A 19,590-nucleotide genomic window follows, 5' to 3' on the forward strand; every position below is an offset into this window, starting at 1 on the left:
GTTTACACAAGCCCTGCCACATTCTTGGATTAAAGTCACTGACCCCCTATCCCCTTCATTTCCTGTGCACTGATTTTTTTTTCAGAGTAGCCAATTGCAAAAGCCTGTGAGGTTGGACCCCAGCCAATGGGAAAAAGACACAGTCACTTCCTGAATTAGAATAAAAACCAAGCACACTTCCTGTCCTGGTGCTGGTTCTTCTGTTTGGTGAGCAGCACACCCCTTTACAAGAACCAGAGGTTTGCCTGGTCCTGGCGCTTCAGCTCCGAGGGGCGATCTCTTTCCAACAGTAGTTAAGGGGGAGACTTCTGGTTCACCTGGCACCCACAGCCAGGAAGCCCTGCTTCTGGTCTCCCCGTCATTCAGTTAGGGACCCTACCTCATGTTCAGACTGGGTCAACACCCACACAGGCACACCTAAAGCTTTATTTCCATGGCGACCCTAAATCCAGTCAGGTTGGCAATGAAGATTGACTTGGTTTATCTCATGCCTTTCTGCCCGAGGGAGGCTTAGATGTGTGTGCTCATGCTCGAATCTTTTCTTTATTAGAGTCTGGTCTTTCCTCCGCCTTTGCTGCCATGCCCGCCACTCTCTGTTCTGCCTGATCTAGTGTATCTGTGATGCTCCCTCAGTGGTTTCAGTTTGGCTAAGTGGGTTTTTCATTTCTAATATTTCTGCTTGTTTTGTTTTGTTTCTCCCCAATCTCAGTTTCTTTCCTGAGTTCTTACGTTTCTTGCTTTATCAAACACATCCCAATCTGATTTCCTTTCTTTGTTTATTTGCTTGCTTTTGTGGTCTTTGAAGTTACTTCATGTTTTCTTTTGTTAAGTAGACTTTGAATCCTCTCTTCAGCATTTCATTTATTTAGACTTGTTCATTGAGAGGTTATGATCTTTGGAGGTGTTGTAGTCCCGTTTTTTTATGCTACTCATGGTTTACGTAGCTGTTGGAACAGAATGTCTTCTGGTTTTGTTTGAGAATCTTAGTGAGCAGCCTTCTCTTAAGGATTTAATTCTCAGTCACGCTCAGAGAAGAGAAAACAGCAACAACACCAGACCAAACTAGAAATAAAAACACACCTCAGATTGATTAAAGCTATCTCCTGTGGCACTAATGACACAGACTAGAATAACATGGTAAGAAAATGATGCAGATTATGCTATTAAGTTAGCATTTGTTTGGGTTAATATTAAAATAGCAAGTGAGTAGGGGATGCAGGCAGGGCACTGAATGGGGGGGGGGGGGGTGTCCTGTCTCCATGCTTTCTAATCCACATGGACTGCCCTGCAGGAGACAGATAGCTGTGCCATGTACTCTGCTGGGCATTCCGAGCTCGCTCTTGCTGGCCCTGAACGTGATGTTAGAGTACCTAGGTGGCTGAGTTGCTGAAGGTGGCCTGGGGGTGGGGCACCTGGTGTCTAACACATGGCACAGAGGTGGCTCCAGAGGTCTGGTGCCCACTGCCCCCCAGCCTGCCAGTTGTCCACAGTTATCTTCAGGCAAAGGAGTCTGCTCCCATCCTCTGAAGGAGGGAGCTCCAGCCACCGCATCCAGGGGGACTTCCATCGCGCTTCTAATCCTGCTCTTCGGAATAGTCTATTCTCTGTCATCTGACTCTTCCAGAGTCACTCAGAGGTGCCTTCTGACCTCCTCATCTCCAAGAGGCTTCCTTGCATTCTCTCAAATGTTACATTTTTGCAGCTAAAGTTATCAGATCCCTACTACACATTTTGCTTGCATCTGACGGTGTTTGGTCACTTGTACTTTCATTTCATTCACTTAAAAATATTTTCAAATCTTACTAGTGGTTTCTTTGTGTGCATACATGCTTGTGTATGGGGTGCAAAGAATTAAACCCTGGGTGTTGTACATGCTGGGCAAGGGCTCCATGGTTGAATTACTCCTTCAACCCATCATTCACTCACTCATTTATTTATCTGTTTGTTTGTTGTCCTGGTCTCAATCTAGTGCCATGGTGGTTTGAACTCACAGTCCTGCCCGCTCAGCCGCCCAAGTGACTGGTGTTTCTGGCATGAACCACCACACCAAGCCCTGATGATGTCCTTTTAGATATTGTTGTCTCTTCTTCCTGCAGAAATATGTATTCCAATTTCCCGCAGCCCTCCGTGAGTGACTAGTGACACGAAAGGCCCTTTCTACTGCCTGCCTGTAGTGCAGCCTTCACTGTGCTTTTGACATGTCATATCAAGCCAGTGCATCATTCACTGTTAGTTCTTCAAAACTGTCGGTTTCCTTTAAAGAAAATTACAAAGAAAGTATATTATTTAGTTACATTTTAATCATTTCCAGTGCTTTTCACCTCTTCACATAGATTGTTTCTTTCACTCTGAGGAAAAAAAAGAAAACATAATAATCCCCCAAATTCTCATAGCATTTATATACCTGAAGAAGCCTTCATTGCATACATATTTGTGAGAGATTTTTTGTTAGATTTAGAATTGTAGTTTATGGCATCTATACCTTGTTTTGTATGTATGTGTACATGTGTGTGATGTCGGAGCATGTGATGGCACACGTTTCAGAAGTCTGTTTTCTCCTCCTTTTGAGGCATATCAGATGTTTACAATTCATGACAGCAGCACAAGTATAGTTATGAAGTAGCCCTCAGAATTCCCCCACAGCTCCATTCCTGGACAGGATATTCGGAGTGGTTTTTATTTGAGATGTTGTAGCTAAATCTTATTGTCATTTGATGCATGAGTTTCCTATAAGCAAACAAATTATAAACATATAAAACACATATAAACAGATTAGGACACTGGAAGCATCATGCATAATATTCTGCCCCCAAGAACAGTATTGGGCACATTATTCTGTTGATTAGAAAAGCCTAATCAAAGACCCGTATGATTAGTAGTTTTGGTATCTTATAGAGTGTAAGCCAATATTTACCTCTAATGGGAATACAAATATTATATCCTATTCATATAGGAAGTGATTTAAGTCCCAAGAAAACTTAAACACAATCCCTTCTCCAGATGAATGAATGATTTATTCCAGCCCCAAGGTTCAGTAATAAGCACAGAGTCACTAGTAAAGATAACAGCAGCTGTATCCATCAGATCTACAAGTTGAAGCAGAGGAGGGTGAGGAACATGAGGCCATAGCGTGTTGCACAGGTGAGTGCAGACAGCATCACCAGTGCACGCGATCCTCAGGTGACAGAGGCTCTCTGTGTTTCGTAGACTATCTTCTCCCTCGGTGCACAGGCTTCAGCTTGGCCTGGTGTAGGCAGCCTCAACTTTTCCGATGATACGGACAATTTGTCTCCATTTGCCCTGTAGCTGGATGTTTGCTGTCTTTCTGGTGACTTCTCACTCTCCGCCATCGTCCTTGATGGCCTGGGGCTGGAGGAACCAGAAAGGAATCCATAGTGTTTCAGTGGATTCGTCTGCAGTACAGATGCATACCTCTTCCCAACCTTCCTCTGAAGAAGGAAAAGTAGGGCAGATTAGTGCATCAGCTGTTTATTGTTTTCGGCTATAAGACCAGGGAGATTAGAGTGTGCACAAGTATGAGTCTGCTGCTGGAAATAATCTTCAACGTAAGCAGAATCTGAAACTGTATTTAAGGGCTTAGGAATTAACTATAGTAGATGAAGCAAAACAACCAGTTCTACCTACTGAGCTGAGGAAAAAGAAGTGGACAAATTTTGTTATCACAAATTCAGCTTGTCTGAGAAAAGCCCATAGCTTACCAGCTGGATAATGATTTCCTATCCTTTCATAGTAATCTGCAGACGGAATTTGAAAATCTGTAGAGTTCTATAATGCTCTTAAAAACTGATTGATAGTTAAGGGTAATATACCACAGCAAGGATCAAATCCACATAATTGCTGACATTGAGTCCTTCCTGATTTACTAACTGGAGTAGAAGAGTCAAGCAAGCAGTTAGTATTTTACGGCCCTGATGATGTAAATAAACCCATTCCAAGAGTTTATGGTCTTTAGTGTAAGTTGCGCTGTGATACTTTTCCTATGCACTGTTGTGTGAGGATGCAAAGAGGAATTTATTCTTCCAGCGCTAATTTAGCAACATGTTCATCGCATATTACATTTGCTCCTTAAAAGGATTTGACTTTCTTATTTTCTGCTCATAAGCACCTAACGTATATACATATATGTACACGTTTCTAGCAGCCGATTTATGTTATATTTTGATTTCTCAGAAATTGTTATTCTTGATCCACCGGCATGACTTGCCAAATGCAGATTTTGTTTTCTATCTTTTCCAGACCCAGCTTCAAAGGGAAAAAGAGCAAGATCAGATGAAGCTGCATGCTAAACTTGAAAAGCTTGATGTCCTGGAAAAAGAGTGTTTTCGACTGACAAGAACTCAGCAGACCGCGGAGGTGAGTCAGTGCTTGTCCCTGAAGTGACGGTGCCAGGAGGGGAGCAAAGCTCGCACTGTATGTGAACAGAGGGTCAAAGATTGGAGCAGTTCACATGCACTGCTGTCAGTGATTCCTGCCGTGGAGAAAGTGTGTTCTGTCACGGCGTGAGCGAGCTTGCCTGCTGACACCAAAGTATGAGTTTGTGAGCTAAGGTGGTGGAACATTTCTGTTCAGCCGGTATCTGACCTAAAGGATGTTGGAAGGTAGTCTTTACTGCTTCTGGTTTTGCTTATCCTGCATCTCTTCTCCTCCTCCCCGAAGCTCTTCTCGTTTCACAGAATTGTTTTAGAGCCTCTTGTCCTCTTTGTAGCCCGTCTTGAGTGCTGCAGTACTCAGAAGTCTCTCCCTTTGACACTTCTGTCATGGTTCCTGTTGTGAACGACACAAACCTGTAAGATGTAATTTGTGCATGGATAAGATAGAGAGTGTATGCGTGGTCCTTTCCGGATTGTTTTCATGGCTTTTCAGCTTCACCATTTCGTGTTTGTTTCTCTTACAAATTTGTTACTGTGTATGTGAATGATGGGAGTGGGGTGCGTGTATGCCACGGCCTATGTGTGGAGGTTAGAGGCAACTTTGTGGATTGGTTCTCTCCTTCCATTTCTGTGTGGTTCGAGGGATCGAACTCAATTGATCAGCCTTGCATGACAGGCACTTTACCCACTGGGCCATGTTGCTAGCCTTCCTGTGTATTATAATCCTCGTTTGACAGAGTACAGTACTAAGCTCGTAAGTAACCAGGGCCGTGCCTTCCACTTCTAGCTTTCTTCCTACCCTGCCCCATCACACTTGTGGCCAGCATTGTCCCCCATCACGTGCACCTGGCCAGCATTGCTACTGTTTGTTTTTGAGTGGATGTTGGGACCCAAGATCATACCAGCTGGAGCTCAAAAAACTGAACCTTCTTGGAAGCTTCACTGTGGTTCTGTTGGTGACTGGGAATAAAGCTGTGGGTTTGTTCTCTGCAGATCTGGCTGCCATGAATAAAGCTGTGGGTTTAGTTGCTTTTACTCTGCTCTCCTCATGTCAGTAGCAAGGAAGGAAGCACAGGTAGAAGGCCAAGACAAGTCTGGTGTCTTTTGCTGTTCCTTTTTCTTACTTTCTGCTGTAACTTGCTAGCTCTTAAAAATCTAGACTACCTAGGGCCCTCTTGGAAAGGGAATGAAGGACATTTGGCCTTAGTTTTCACACATTTTCATCCTCCTGCAGGATAAGATTAAATATCTGGAGGAGAAACTGAAGGAGGAGGAGCACCAGCGCAAGCTGTTTCAGGACAAAGCGTCCGAGGTCAGTTGTGTCCTTTAGTCCCTCACGATGACTGTGTGGCTTGGCATACTGCATTCCCACGGGCTAGATCCTCGTCTGTGCTCAGTTTTAGGATTTTACATTGTTACCGCTGACGCTGTTTTCTGTGGTAACAAAATTCCCACTTAGCCAGCACATCCATAGAGTTGGCTACTTTGCCGAAGACCTTGCACATTATACATTCCCAGTAGAGATAGCTGCCTCCGCATAGGCTGGTTTCAGCTTGAGGTACACACCCAAACCCATAAGTTATTGGAGCATTCTTCCTCAAAGACTTTTTGGGTTTGGGGATGTGTGGTTATTAGAGGTTTCTTTTCTTTTTCTTAACATGGAGTGTCACTGTACCTCCCGGGCTCATGAGTTCCTGCTTTGGCCCTACCCATGCAACTAAGCAATGCTCGGCCCTCAGAAAGTCCTTCACCCTTAAAGCTGAGGTCTCAGCTTCCTTATATACTAAGAAGCTTAGGTGGGCGTGGTGTGCGTGCCTGTAACCCCAGCACTCAGGGAGGCAGAGGCAGGCGGATCTCTGTGAGTTCGAGGCCAGCCTGGCTACAAATGGAGTCCAGGACAGTCAAGGCTACACAAAGAAACCCTGTCTCGGGGTGGGAGTGTGGGCGAGACAGATCAGGCTCGCAAATTATTTATTTAATTTTTATAGCTTCAAACTGGACTTGAAGTCAACAAAATGTTAATGTCCACGATTTCAAACTCAAAGCACTGTAAGAAAAAGAAGAAACAACGAAAGGTACACATATATGCCTTTCTCAAGATAATGCTTTCTAGTTTCTGATATATGTTGATTTACCCTTTAATCTTTTCTTTCCAGAAGGGTTTAGAAGACTTTTATGATAAGTGACCCTGTGTTAGTTACTATTACATTGCTTGAAGGGACACCATAACCAAGGCAACACTTATAAGAGAAGGCATTTAACTCTAGGGGCTGGCTTACAGTTTCGGAGATTTTTCTCATCACCATGGTGGGGAGCAGACAGGCAGATGCTAGAGCAGCAGCCGAGAGCATTGCGTCCTGATCGCAGGCAGAGAGAAAGTGACACTGGGCCTGATGTGGGCTTCTGAATCCCCCAGTGACACATCTCTTCCAAAGAGACCTTAACCCCTTTAAAATTCCCCACCACTCCATCAGGACTTCCTTCTAATTCTTCTCAAGCGTTCTCACTCCCTGGTGACCAAGGCTTTCAAATATGAGCACATGGGGGTCATTCTCATCCAAACCACCAAAGACATGCAGCAGGAATGCCAAGAGATGAGTCAAATGGTGGTGATTTTCAATACAAGGATACAAACTTCCACAAGAGCCAGGCTAAAGAAAAGTAGTATCGGCAGTGTACAGAACATAGCCCTGGGCTTGCCTGGCAGCCTGAGAAGAGCCTGTGATGGCAGCAGCTCTCCGTGCCAGCAGGCAGCCCAGCCCTTTTCCTAGTTTTAAACTCTTAGGAAAGTGTATTGTATCCTTGTCTAACAGGGTACTAAGTGGTGTGTACCAGCACTAGAGAGAGACAGACAAGCAGAGCTCTGTGAGTTTAAAACCAGCCTGGTCCACATAGAGAGATCGAAGCTAGCCAGGGTTACGTAGTGAGGCTCTGTGTTTATGTATATTTATGTATGTATATATAGATGTGTGTGTGTACATATATATATTTTTTCTAATTGTATTAATATTTGAGACTGGGTTATACACTAGTAGCCCAGGTTGGCTTCAGACTTGGCATGTAGCCTGAGCTGACCTTGAATTCAGTCCTGCCAGAGCCTCCTCAGTGGCTGAGATTATAGCCATGTACTCCTACACCTGCCTAGCTGGCTGTATTTGTTTCTACATTGTGTGTGTGTGTGTGTGCACACGCGTGTGTGTGCGTGTATACATGTATCCGTGCATATGTGTTTGCATGTGTGCATACATTAACATGTGTCATGTCATGTATACGGAAGTCAGGGGGCACCTTGCAGAGGTCATTCTACTTTGTGTATTCCAGAGATTCAACTCAGGTTCTCAGGGCTTTTACAAGGAGCCTTTATGCAGTGAGCCATTTCAGTAGACCCTTAGATTTCTAAAAGAATTTTGCAGCTGTGTTTGGAGTTGAGGAGACAGCTCTGTGGGGGTTAGTGTGTTTGCTGAGCAAGCATGAGGACTTCAGTCTGGGTCCCACTTAAATGCCTGAATGTCCCACCTAAATGTCAGCCTCCGTGTAATCTGAGCTTTGGAAGTAGAAACCAGGGATTCCCCCACCAAGCTGGCTAGAGAAATTAGCTGCATCAGTGAGCCTTGGGCCTCCACATGTATGCACATACACATGTACTCCTCACGTGTCCACAAACATACAACCATAAATAAATAGCACAACACAAAAAAAATGGAAAGTTGAAAAATAAGTTTATAATAATGAAAAACACTTATTTTGCTTATTTTCTTAATCTGGCTTTAATGTCTTGTGTGAGTAATGGGATTTCAACTGGAAATACAAATAGAAAAACACTATGAATAATTTGCAAACAGAACAATGACTTCTATTAACTATATCTTTAGCGTTGCCTTTTATCTGATAAGATAGAATTTTATTTTCATATTTATTGTAGAAACTATGAGACTATAAAAGGAATATCAGGAAGAACTTCTGACAGAGAAGAGAGTAATTAACAGCAAAATCACTTTGTAAAAGTACTAATCCAGTGCCAAGGTCATGTAAGATTGCTGTTGTTTTCCTTTAAAGATAAAAGGAACTCTGACATCACTGGAGATAGGGGCAGAGTTCAGGAGTTCTCTTTTATCTCCACTTCTGTGTCACCATGTCCCCAGTTGAATATTCAGTTCATATAATGTGCTTAGACTAATGTCTAAGTGTTAGAGACAGATAAGCCCAGCATGATGGCACACGGTTACAGCCCCAGCACGTGGGCTGAGGCAGCAAGTTTGGGGGTTCAAGGACAAGAAGGCAGAATAAGTAGCCAGAAGAACACATGGAGAGCAATGCAGAGCCTTACACTGCAGCCAGCCTGCGAATCCTAACGACTGACACGCCGGGGAGAGGAAGAGTGTGTTACAGTCCCACCTGGGAACAGTGGTGCACACCTGCCATCTCAGTGTGGGGAGGTGGAGGCACGAGAACCTAGAATTCAAAGCCACCCTAGGCTAATAAGACCCTGTCTCAAAAAAAAAAAAAAGCTAACTTGTGAAGTTAGGTGATGCTAAACATCTGTAATTCCTGTACTCAGAAGGCCAAGACCAGCCCGAACCACAGAGTTGGAAATACTTGGCATCCACTGAAGGCTTTTAAGAACAGGAGAGACACAGAGGTGTAAGTCCATTGGCAACTGAAGGACTGTTGACCACTTTCTTCCTGCGTTAGCCATTTGTCATCAGCAGTCGAATGTTGATCTGTTCATGTCTGTTGCCTACATTTGGAGTTGCACTTATACTTACTGTTGAGCTCTGAGATTTCTTTTCCCTATCATAAATATATGTTTAAAATAGCACTTTACTTCCTTTCTTCCTTGCCAATCTTTAGCAAACTAACTGTATAAAAAGAGAGCCACCTCAACAAACGGGCCACACGTCTAGAGCGCAGACTTTTGAGAGGGAGAAGGTGAGGATAACATTGAGGATCGTTGTTGAAAAACCTTGTTTGCAAATGCTGCTCCTATTCTATCCTAGTTTGCTTTCTATTGCTGTGATGAACACTGAACACCATGACCCAAAAGCATTGTGGGGAGGAAAGGGTCGATTTCAGTCTTCAGTCCTCCATGAAGGGAAGCTGGGACAGGAACCCGGAAGCAGGAACTGAGGCAGAGACCATGGAGGAAACAGTTTCTACTGGCTTGCTCTCCATGGTTTGCTCAGTTCACACCTGCCCAAGGACGGCACTACCCCAGTGACTGGCTTCTCCCACATCAATCATTAAGCAAGAAAATGCTCCACAGACTTGCCCTTACGCCAATGGGATGGCAACAATTTCTCAGTTCCCTCTTCCCAGATGACCTGAGCGTGTGTCAGGTTGACAGAAAGCTCACCAGCACAGTATTGCCGAGCACTAGCTATTTCTCCCTCCACGTTGGCCGGTGCAGGCTGCTCTGTTAACCAAGCTTGTGAAACCTTCTGCAGATGGTGGAGCCCAGTAGGCTGTGTAACCTTCAGAAACCTTTGCCAGTCTCTGAAGCTCGGAGTCTCTCCAAGCCTCTCAGAACAGCTTCCCTGGCTACAGCTGAGGCTCGTAACTCAGGAGAGCCCATTTCCATCTGTGACAATTTGTCTGAACTCTTGGTGGCAATGCAAGACGAGTTGGACCAAATGAGTATGTAAGTGTTTATTCTTTATTAAAAGTAGCTGCACACGCTGAGTAGCTGCACGCACTTATTATATCTAATGTAGTATTTAACTTTTTAACTGTGTCTAATTACTACTATTCTGTAGTCCAGAGATCTAGACTGACAAATATTATGAATCAAATGGATGGATCAAGTCTGAAGACTTAGATTAGAACTCACATTAGGGCTTCTAGAAGGAAAATATACTTTTTATTTAAAATCTTGTACTTATGCAGGTGATTTCATTCCTCATTTTAGATCTGGCCTGGTCTGCGTTACAAATTTGGAAGCATTACATTTGCATTACAGATTCCTCTGTGAGGGACATCTGCCAGGGCGGCACTGGGTCGTATCCCAAGCTTAACCTCACGCCAGCAGACAGGTCCAAGCTGTGTGCTGCGGCTGGCAGCTCACTGAACTTGTAAACTGCTCCTGCACACATGGCTGTTGTCTTCACAGCATTTCCACTCCCAGGCTTGGAACTAGAGAGAGCCTTGTTGCCTCTAGCCAAGCACCATAGAACTGTTCACTCCACCTAGCTGAAAACACCAAGAATTTACATTTGTTTTTTAGGTTATTGAGCAGCTAGATACCGAGATCGTTCTAAATGTATCTGAACTCAGATGATAAAAGCCTGGCCGTGTTTATCATGATTTACTTATCTGTCCTAATGATAGAGACTAATAATTGTACTCTTCACTAAAATTCATAGTTAAACAAAACAATTGGTTGTGACAAATAGATAATCTATAACGGTATTTGATGTTTGCTCTGTTTTTAACAGTGCAAAGCATAATCTGTGTGTCGTGACAGACACCACCGCTTTTGTGGTTTTTATTCGTTGTCTTATTATTTATTTGTATTACTAAGTAGTGAGCACAGGATGTGAAGCAGAGAAGCACTCCCTAAGTTACACCATGGCCCCGCTGTTTGCTTGTCTCCGTAGGGAGCACAAAGAACTGCTGAAACGAATGAGGCACGCCAGAAGCCACGTAGTCTCTGAAGACATAGAGCAAGAGCTGGAGCAGTTAGTCAAGAAGATGGAAAAGAAAGAAGACCAGATCTCCAAACTCATGAAGCATCAAGACAGTGTAAGAATACTCTAACAAACAGACAAACACTGCTCTCCTGAAAACTACTGGTCTTCATAAAACAATAACAATTGCCATACTTTAAAAAAAAAAAAAATTGATGCTAAAAAACTACTAGAAATATATGTGGATCCAATCTCACATCTCTGTGTGGCCTTCCAATTGGAAGTCTGGGGTGTAGTAGGCTAAAAGATACACAGGAGTCACTTGGGCCCCTTACGGAGAGCTACCACTGCTTGTAATGACACAGCCCCCCATAGAGTTCTTCAAGATAAGAAAGAAGCTGGGCATGGTGGCACACGCCTGTAGTCCCAGACTTGGGAGGCAGAGGCAGGTGTATCTCTGTGAGTTCAAGGCCAGCCTTAAAAGCAAGTCCAGGATAGCCAAGGCTACACAGAGAAACCCTGTCTTAAAAAAAAAAAAAAAAAAGCGGGGGTGGGGAGGGAGAATAGAGTAAGAACAAAAGAATTCATGCAGAATCAGGCAGTGGAGAAACTGTTGAGCAGGCTTTAACATCCTTTCGGTAACCCTTCCTGCATTCTTTTCTCTTGCCTCCCAACTCCACCCCCCACCGATGCTTTAATGACGTCCCTCGTGCCCACAGAGGCAGTACCATTTAGAAACCTGGTACCACAATCCCAAAACCATCCTCTCCCTTCTCCCGAAACAAGCTGGGCTGTGTTATAGTCCCTGGGAACCTATGTTTAGCTACCTATGGTTAGTAGAATTCAGGGGTGGAGAAGGACTCTATACTTGTGCTTTAGTAACTAAGAGTGGCATGACCTTTAATATTTTAGTAGAAGAATCCTGAATATACTATTTCATCCCAATACAATGACTCCATCCTTAGTTGAATCTAAAGCGTTATCACATTGCTGAAGCAGAAGGGCGTCTCTCTAGGAAACCTCACATCACACCGTGTACTTTGTACAGCTCTGCCTAGGGATGCTCAACGTTCAGATAAGCTGCAGGTACATCAGCCCCTGCACACACACACACACACACACACGCACACACACACATGCACGCGTACGCGCACACACGACAGTGATTTTGTAAAAACTGCAAATATTACTGTATTTATGCTTATCGCCAAGATAGAAAAAATATATATTTTTTTTTAAATTTTACTGGCTTTTAAGACTGTAGCAAGTAAAAAAAATTAGTTATGATTGTGTTGGTATAAAGATTATACAACTTGTGCCCTTCCTTGGAATTGAACTAGAGGAAGAAACACAACTTGAGAGTTACCCAATCTGTACAGTTTATTTTTTGAAAGTCGTGATCTGCTATTCCTTAACAACTATAGCAGAAGCTGGGGGTTTGGGGGGAGCACATACTTTTAATCCCAGCACTCAGAAGGCAGAGGCAGGTGGAAAGCTTTCAGTTTGAGGCCAGCCTAATCTACAGATTGAGTTCCAGGACAGCCAAAAAAAGCACAGAGCTACAACCAGAAATACACAGAAAAAACCTGTCTCAAAACCAAAAACAAACAAACAACAACAAAAACTCTTTAGTAGAATAAGTGTTCAAAGCTTTTATTGTGATAAATTTAATCATTAATTAAAAATTGCATCCTAAGCTGGGCGTGGTAGCACACACCTTTAGTCCCAGCACTTGGGAGGCAGAGGCAGGCAGATCTCTGTTAGTTTGAGGCCAGCCTGGTCTACAGAGAGAATTCCAACAGCCAAGGCTACACAGAGAAACACTGTTTTGAAAAACAAAACAAAAAAGAATTGCCTTCTAGGCAAATAAATGCTAGTGCCTAACAGCAATTCTTCACTTGGTCATTGGTAGCACCTGAAAGGACTCCCCCCCCCCCTTGTCTTGGCGCTCTGTTTTTTAGCAGCAACCTTTTGCTCAGCCTCCAGCGCACACCTGTTTTCCTGCTTGGACCTTCTCACATACACACATCCTTAAGAGTTATTCCAGCTTAAGTGTTTTCTGTCACCGACGCATTTGTGCTTCCTGTCTTTAATTGGAGGAGTAAGCCTGCAGAAGACAAGGCTGTTTTATGCATTATTGGGCTGCCTGGACTTCACGCAGTGGGACAGGTGATCAGGGAGTGACTTGCCGAACTGAACCTCTGATGTAACGAAATCTTTTAAGCCACCAACCTAGTCATCTATGTCAGCGTATACTTATCTTGATTTTTACCTGAAAGACGAGCTTTTTCTTTTCTCTGCAGGTTCGTAAACTGCATCGAAAAGTTCAGAACTCAAGAATAAAGGAATCTTCAGGCATCCAAAGAGGAGACGGCCACCCCAAAGGATCAAAGAGCATGAAAAAGAGCCCTAGGAAATGTTGGGATGAAACCAACCCTTTTCTGAAAAACAGCAACTTCCGCCCCACGCAAGTTCACAGTCTGCAGGCGATGCTGAGAAGAGAGGACATCAAGTGGGAGCAGTGACGCCACGGCAAACTGTCCCCTTGAACGAGCTTCGCCAGTGGGATCCACGTCGTCTACGTGGTTTTGATCTAACACACCTGCGGGAACCTTTGAATTATGTTTCTGGCTTCTAGAAAATGTGAACTTGTAAATTATCAGAATAATGGCTAATGACCTATCAGGAATCCCAGAATATAAATGATTGCTTTTTGTTGTTATTAACCAAAGGCCCCTGACCTCATCAAGCTTTAGAAGATTCCTTTTGCAGCTTCTTCAAGGTAAATCCAAGGCACTGTATGGAATGGACACCCATTAAAATCAACTTAAATCTGAGCTATGGGTGCCATTCCACAGCTTCATTTAGGTTGGCTGTTACCTGCGGATCACACAAATGAACAGAGTCGCAAGTGTTTTTAGCTTTCCTGGAACTGCCACCTCACCCTGTTTTAAACTCAGCAGGATTGTTTGTTTTGTTTGGAAAGGTAAATTCTGCAGTTTTGTGAAAGGAGCGTTAAATCAGCTTTGATGTGACAGCTACAAAATGTAATGCGTAATTAAATTTTTGAAGACAGTCATTCAGCTCTCTTCCTCCGCTGGTCCCCACTCGTTTTTATAACTTGTTTACCTTTTAAACGCCAACAACTGACCTTATCATGCTCTTTCATAACTTTGCCTGGTTTTTTGTTTGCATATGTGACGATGTGGATGTCTAGGATCCAAGAAGGTGATGAGATTTTATAAAAAGAAGTTAGGCATTTAACTAATGTTATCCACAGGTGAAAATGAATTAGGAATATGTGGTATATCTTTTTATATTTTAAAATCAGTGATGTCACAATGGATTTCTTTGTTGTATACATGTTATATAATAAATTTATACTTTTTGCCTTTCTAGAAGCCTATGGAAATTAGTACATCTCTTTGGAACAAGAGAAAATTGATGTCACCAACTAAAATAGAAATAGGACCTAGATAAAAGGCTGTAATAAAGGGTCAATTGGAGTTGTGTATTTTCTTCAATTCACAGTGGGTAGGAAATACACAGGCTGAAAATGTAAGCACTGTAGATAAGGAGCCCAAAGAGCTGCTTAAAAAAACAAACCAAAGCACAAAAATCAATTGTCTTCATTTTTTGAGACAGTAGGCCCTGCTGGCCTTGAACTCACGGAAGCATTTGCTGTGAACTGGTCCTTTTCTCTACACTTCCCACAGGCTACAGCCATAGGCATGTGCAGCCCTGCCTGGCCAGAACAAAAGCAGTTTATTTATTTTACAGGTACATGTGAGACAGGGCTCAGTAGGTAGCCCTGGCTGGCCTGGAACACACAAAGATCTGCCTGCCTCTGCCTCCTGAGATCTGGGATTAAAGGTATGTGCCACCATGTCCCGCCTAAGAAAAGCAATTTTTAAGGACAGTCTATTTTCCTAGAAAGTATCAAAAGGTGAAACAGAAATAGGGTAACTGTGGACTTCTGGGGAAGAGGGAAACTGAGACTCTTTTTCATAGTGAGAAGTGCCAGGTTAGAAGGCCTGTCCCACTGGTTGTTTGCGACAGGAGATTGTATTTAGAACAGTTCACAGCAGAGCAGGTTTTCTCCCCTCTGGTTTAAGCGGTCAGCTTCTTGGCCCTGGAATTGTGACCACACCACGTTTCACCTTTCCTCCTCAGGAATATGAGCCTCTGTCATTTAAATTTAGAAAGTTAAAAAAAAAAAAAATCCCAACCAGGGCCATAACACAGCCCTTTAATTTTGTGCCTTTGTTTCCTGAGCACTTAGGAAAATGGCTGAACATATTTCATTTACTAATAAAATATTTTTTGTGGAAACATAGGGCTGGATTTTAACTAAGTGGTAAAGGGTTTGACCTAGGTTCAACTCCCAACACTGAATTTATGTGTGTGTTGGTAAAACAAATTACCATACAAAAAAATGTAGCCATTTACAAATACTTGAATATGTCAAATAAGAATTGAGAACTTTCTCACACAAGTATAAGATGGTTAAAACAAACAAACAAAACAGCACTTAAGATTTCAGAGTGGGAAGACTTGGTTCAGAATCAGTCTTCACTGTTGAAGTCTGCCCAAGGCAAGAATGACAGAGCCTTGGCTTTTCCTTTACCATGAGAGTTCTACTAATCCTGCCTTGCTAGGTAAATGTAAGAAGTACAGCACCCAGGAGGGGGTCAGCATTTGGGGAAATGCTAAATGCTAACTCAGTGTTCTCGGCCACCTTCTTAAGGCTGCAGCTCATATTGTGTTGATCCCCAACCACAGAATTGTTTTCATTGCTGCTTCATAACTGTAATTTTGCTACTGTTATAAATTGTAATGTAAATATCTGATATGTGGCCCTGTAAAAGGGTCATCGACCCCCACACACAGGGGTCGAAACCCACAGGTTGAGAATCACTGCTTAATGCTTTTTTAATCTGTTGCCCCTGTGGGAAGTCAGGGGGAGTAAAACACAAGTTCCAAGGGTTAAAGTCGAAAAGCAACATGGAGGATATATTCTTAGTAACTGAGTTGGAGTGTTCTAACTTGTTTTCCTGTTTGTCTTCTCGGTGCCTTATTTCCTATCCTGGGTTCCTAAAGGGAGAAAGTAAAGACTGTGGTGGAGCAAAATGGTGCAGGAGCAGTAACCACACCGCAGTTACTCTGGAGTTTGTTTTGGTCGCTGAGGTGACATTTAATCACTAAGAGACAGTGAAGAATGGCTTCGTCACTCCACCATAACGACTGAACAAAACAAATCTTGCATTACAGTCTACCTGCTTGCCAAGGCCACTGACTCTGGGTGGGCAGAGCTTTCTCTCAGACGGGGCATTCTCTGGGCAGCTTTGGCGTTGCTGGGACAGCTTCCTTGTGGAAACAGGAATGATTTCATTAATGTTTTGACTTCACTGAAAAAGAAGTCTTTGGGTTATTTAATTAGAAATTGGAAGGAAAAACAAAAAAGAATTAGAACTTTCGAGCCAAGGTAGGTCCCAACTTCCATGAAGCTGAAGCCAGAACGTTCCAGTGTTGGGAGCAGCTGTTCTCGTGAGTTTTCTAATACTGGACAGAGTTGGGATGTAGAAATCACTGTCCTGGGGTGGGTCGCCAGCACTGTGGCTTCCTGCTCTGTTACAGCCGGGTGAAGTGAGTGTTGTGTGGCGTGAGGTACGCTGTCTAGGGTGGGGTGCTTGGAAAATTATCCTGGGGTTCCAGGCTGGGATGGAACACAGGCCCCTGCATGGTTTCAGGTGCTCTGCCACAGCCACAGCGCTGAAAATTATCTCAAAGACTTTTGTTGTAGCCTTCTCACTTTAAAAGTATATCTTTTAACTACAACATAGGTTTTTGTTTTATTTTGTTTGAGTCGGGCTCTTGACTTTGTAAAGCCCAAGCTGACCCTGAACTCATGATTTTCCTGCCTCACCTTCCTGAGTCCAATGAGTTAAAGCTTGTGTCACTGTAGCCAGTTTCTATAGTAGTGTTTATCAAAAGATTAAATACAAGTTTGATTTTTTAAAAATATTCAGTGGGTCAGTGCATGCAAGTTCCAGTGCTTGTGGAGGCCAGAGTGTCAGATCTGGAGCTGGGGTAGTTGGTGGGTGTCCAGAAGAATAATACAGGCTCTATACCCACAGAGCCATCTCCCCAGCCCCCTGTATATTTGACCTTAGGTGGTGTGAGCAGTCTGTCAGGCTGGGACTGATTCGTTCTATAGGATAGGATGTATGTCATAGCCAAAGAAGCATGAGCCGGCAGATGCATGGCTGATGTTGGTGTGGAGTGAATAACTCCTGATGTGACTTCCTGAAGCCCCAGTCAGCGCCAACTAGAGCGGAGCCCCTGAGGGCATCCCATTGTGTGTGCCATGTAGGTTAATGCCTGCTGGACCCCAGACCTCTCTAAGCAAAAGTGCGTCTCTGAGATGGAGGCTCTTGGGGATTTCTGTATCTTTCTGTTAAAATGAGCTGAGGATGAATAAACAACAGTCACTCTCCTGAAAATGACGTACCCATGGTGATCAGACCTGGCCAGTGCCTCAGACTGCTGCTGGAATCTCCACTGCTCTTTTCCAGGGAGCATCCCTCCTCCGGGCTCCTCCTGTCCTTTATTATGAGAGGAGACTTGGACAAACAGCATCGTTTCAGAGCAGTGGTTCTGATGCCTCTGGTCTCCAGTCACCAGACCTCATGCCCTTTCAACTTAAGAACCAGACTGTTGAATTGGTCATTGACAAGTCTTATATTGTCCCAAAGCATAAAACAATAGAACAGTTTTCCTCTCTGCTGTTTTCTGGGGGGGGAAAAAAAAAAAAAAAAAAAAAAGATTGGATATTTACAAACCTCTCTGTGCATAGATAATGATCAATGCAGTGTTGGGGTGCTAGCTGATCATTTCAGTGGTCTATGACATTTGCTGTTTCTCATACCAAAGGAGAATTCAGTGAGTCTGTGTAAGGGGATCACACCCAATAAGCCTGTGAGGGAAAATGAAATCTACCTAACTCTGCGGAAAGAAACTTTAAACCAAATTTTTTTTTTAATTGTTTCTCTAGACTGACCCCAAACTTGGAGTCCTCCTGCCTCCACTTCCGTAGTGCTGCCATTTTAGGTGTGCAACACCACTGCCGATAGAAGTGGAATTCTTGACACACTCCGCCTAGACTTCTTTGGATTTTGCTTGTCTAACTTTTTTTCATTCTTGAGGTCTCAGGTTACGCTCTGAGAATCCTTATTACCTCATCCCACTGCGCCCCAAATCTACTCTAGCTGTCTCCTCTAGGTACCTTGTTATGTTTGTTTGTTGAGACAAGGTCTCATGGAGCGCAGGCTAGCCTTGAACTCACTTATTCTTTTGTCTTTTTCCTCTGCTGAAGGCTTGTCCCATAGGACAAGGTTCTTTTTGCCCGCTCTGTAGTGTCCAGCACCGGGGCTTGGCCCAAAAGTGGCCTCTCACTAAGTGTTTGTTTGGTAATTGCGTTTTTTGCAAAAAGATTACAAGAGGCTACTGCTCGGAGCTGAGCCCCTGCACAGGATACCAACATACCAGGCCAAACGTCAGCTGTGGCTGCTCATGCTGGCGCCAACAAACCAAGACTATGTTACGGCCTTTCAGGAACAAAAGGTGACAGATTGAGAATTCCCCAAAATGGCCAATTTTAATAGGCACAATAATGAGGTTTCCTCTGCTTTTTTGTTTTTGCTTTTGTTTTTTGAGGGTTTCTCTGTATCGCTCTGACTCTCCTGGAACTCGCTCTGTAGACCAGCCTGGCCTCAAACTCATAGAGATATGTCTGCCTTTGCCTACCAAGTGCTGGGATTAAAGGTGTGCGCCGGCTAGTTTCCTCTGCTTTAATCTTTACAAAAGCAAATTACCTGAAATAACGTGATGTATCTGGTGTCCTTGTCTCCATCTCACATGGAAAGTAGGGTTTGGAGGTGTTTTGTTTGTTTAGTTTTATGTGTTTGAGTGTTTTGGCTGCATGTGTGTCCATGCACTCTAAGTACAGGGCCTACAGCGGCCCTGGACATTGGATCCCCTGAAACTGGAGTTAAACAATTGTGAGCTGCCATGTGAGTGCTGAGAATTGAACTGAGGTCCTCTGGAAAACCAGCCAGTGCTCTGAACCACTGAGTCATCTCTCCAGCCCCCTGGTTTGGTTTGGTTTTTATGGTTCTGGGACCTGACCTTGAGGCCCCACAGGTACCACGAAAGCGTACTTTAGAAATGCTGCCCCACCCACCTCAAGGAAACAGCTTTAAAATAACAAATCCGCTTTTTCTTTGTACTTGTCCCTTAATGATTACAAAACTAACCACTGTTTTATGTAGTGTTTTGTGATTCAAGACTCAGCAAAGCCAATTCAGATCTCAGAACTAAACGGGTTGCAGTTCATAAGTGTCTAAGCCCTGGACTGAGTGCTGTGGTCTCAGGCCCCAGGTGTGCTGTTCTGCTGAGTTCCTCCAAGACCTTGACATCTATCTCACATGGCCACTAGGAAAGAGGGGCCCAACTCTGTTTGCTCAGGGCAAGGCTGGAATTGGTGGGCCCTCGGAAGGGTGCTGCCTCTATGTAAT

General features: G+C 43.7%; 1 protein-coding gene across 4 annotated transcripts in view; it reads left to right on the forward strand.

Moving 5' to 3' along the window:
* Cep57l1 (centrosomal protein 57 like 1) overlaps positions 1-14,505 on the forward strand; it is a 50,699-nt gene extending 36,194 nt beyond the window's left edge. For 2 of the 4 annotated variants that reach the window (XM_055616175.1, XM_055616177.1), the window contains exons 5-11: positions 4,258-4,374; positions 5,626-5,703; positions 6,380-6,466; positions 9,243-9,320; positions 9,836-10,029; positions 10,985-11,129; positions 13,318-14,505. In XM_055616175.1, the coding sequence (XP_055472150.1) occupies positions 4,258-4,374; positions 5,626-5,703; positions 6,380-6,466; positions 9,243-9,320; positions 9,836-10,029; positions 10,985-11,129; positions 13,318-13,539 (921 nt within the window). In that variant the 3' untranslated portion in view covers positions 13,540-14,505. The remainder of the gene's footprint in view (positions 1-4,257; positions 4,375-5,625; positions 5,704-6,379; positions 6,467-9,242; positions 9,321-9,835; positions 10,030-10,984; positions 11,130-13,317) is intronic. The other 2 variants (XM_055616176.1, XM_055616179.1) reach the window with 2 other exon arrangements.
* Positions 14,506-19,590: the final 5,085 nt, after the last annotated feature.

Source organism: Psammomys obesus, unplaced genomic scaffold, assembly GCF_907164565.1.
Source record: "Psammomys obesus unplaced genomic scaffold, mPsaObe1.curated_primary_1811, whole genome shotgun sequence".
In the NCBI taxonomy this organism is placed as follows: domain Eukaryota; kingdom Metazoa; phylum Chordata; class Mammalia; order Rodentia; family Muridae; genus Psammomys; species Psammomys obesus.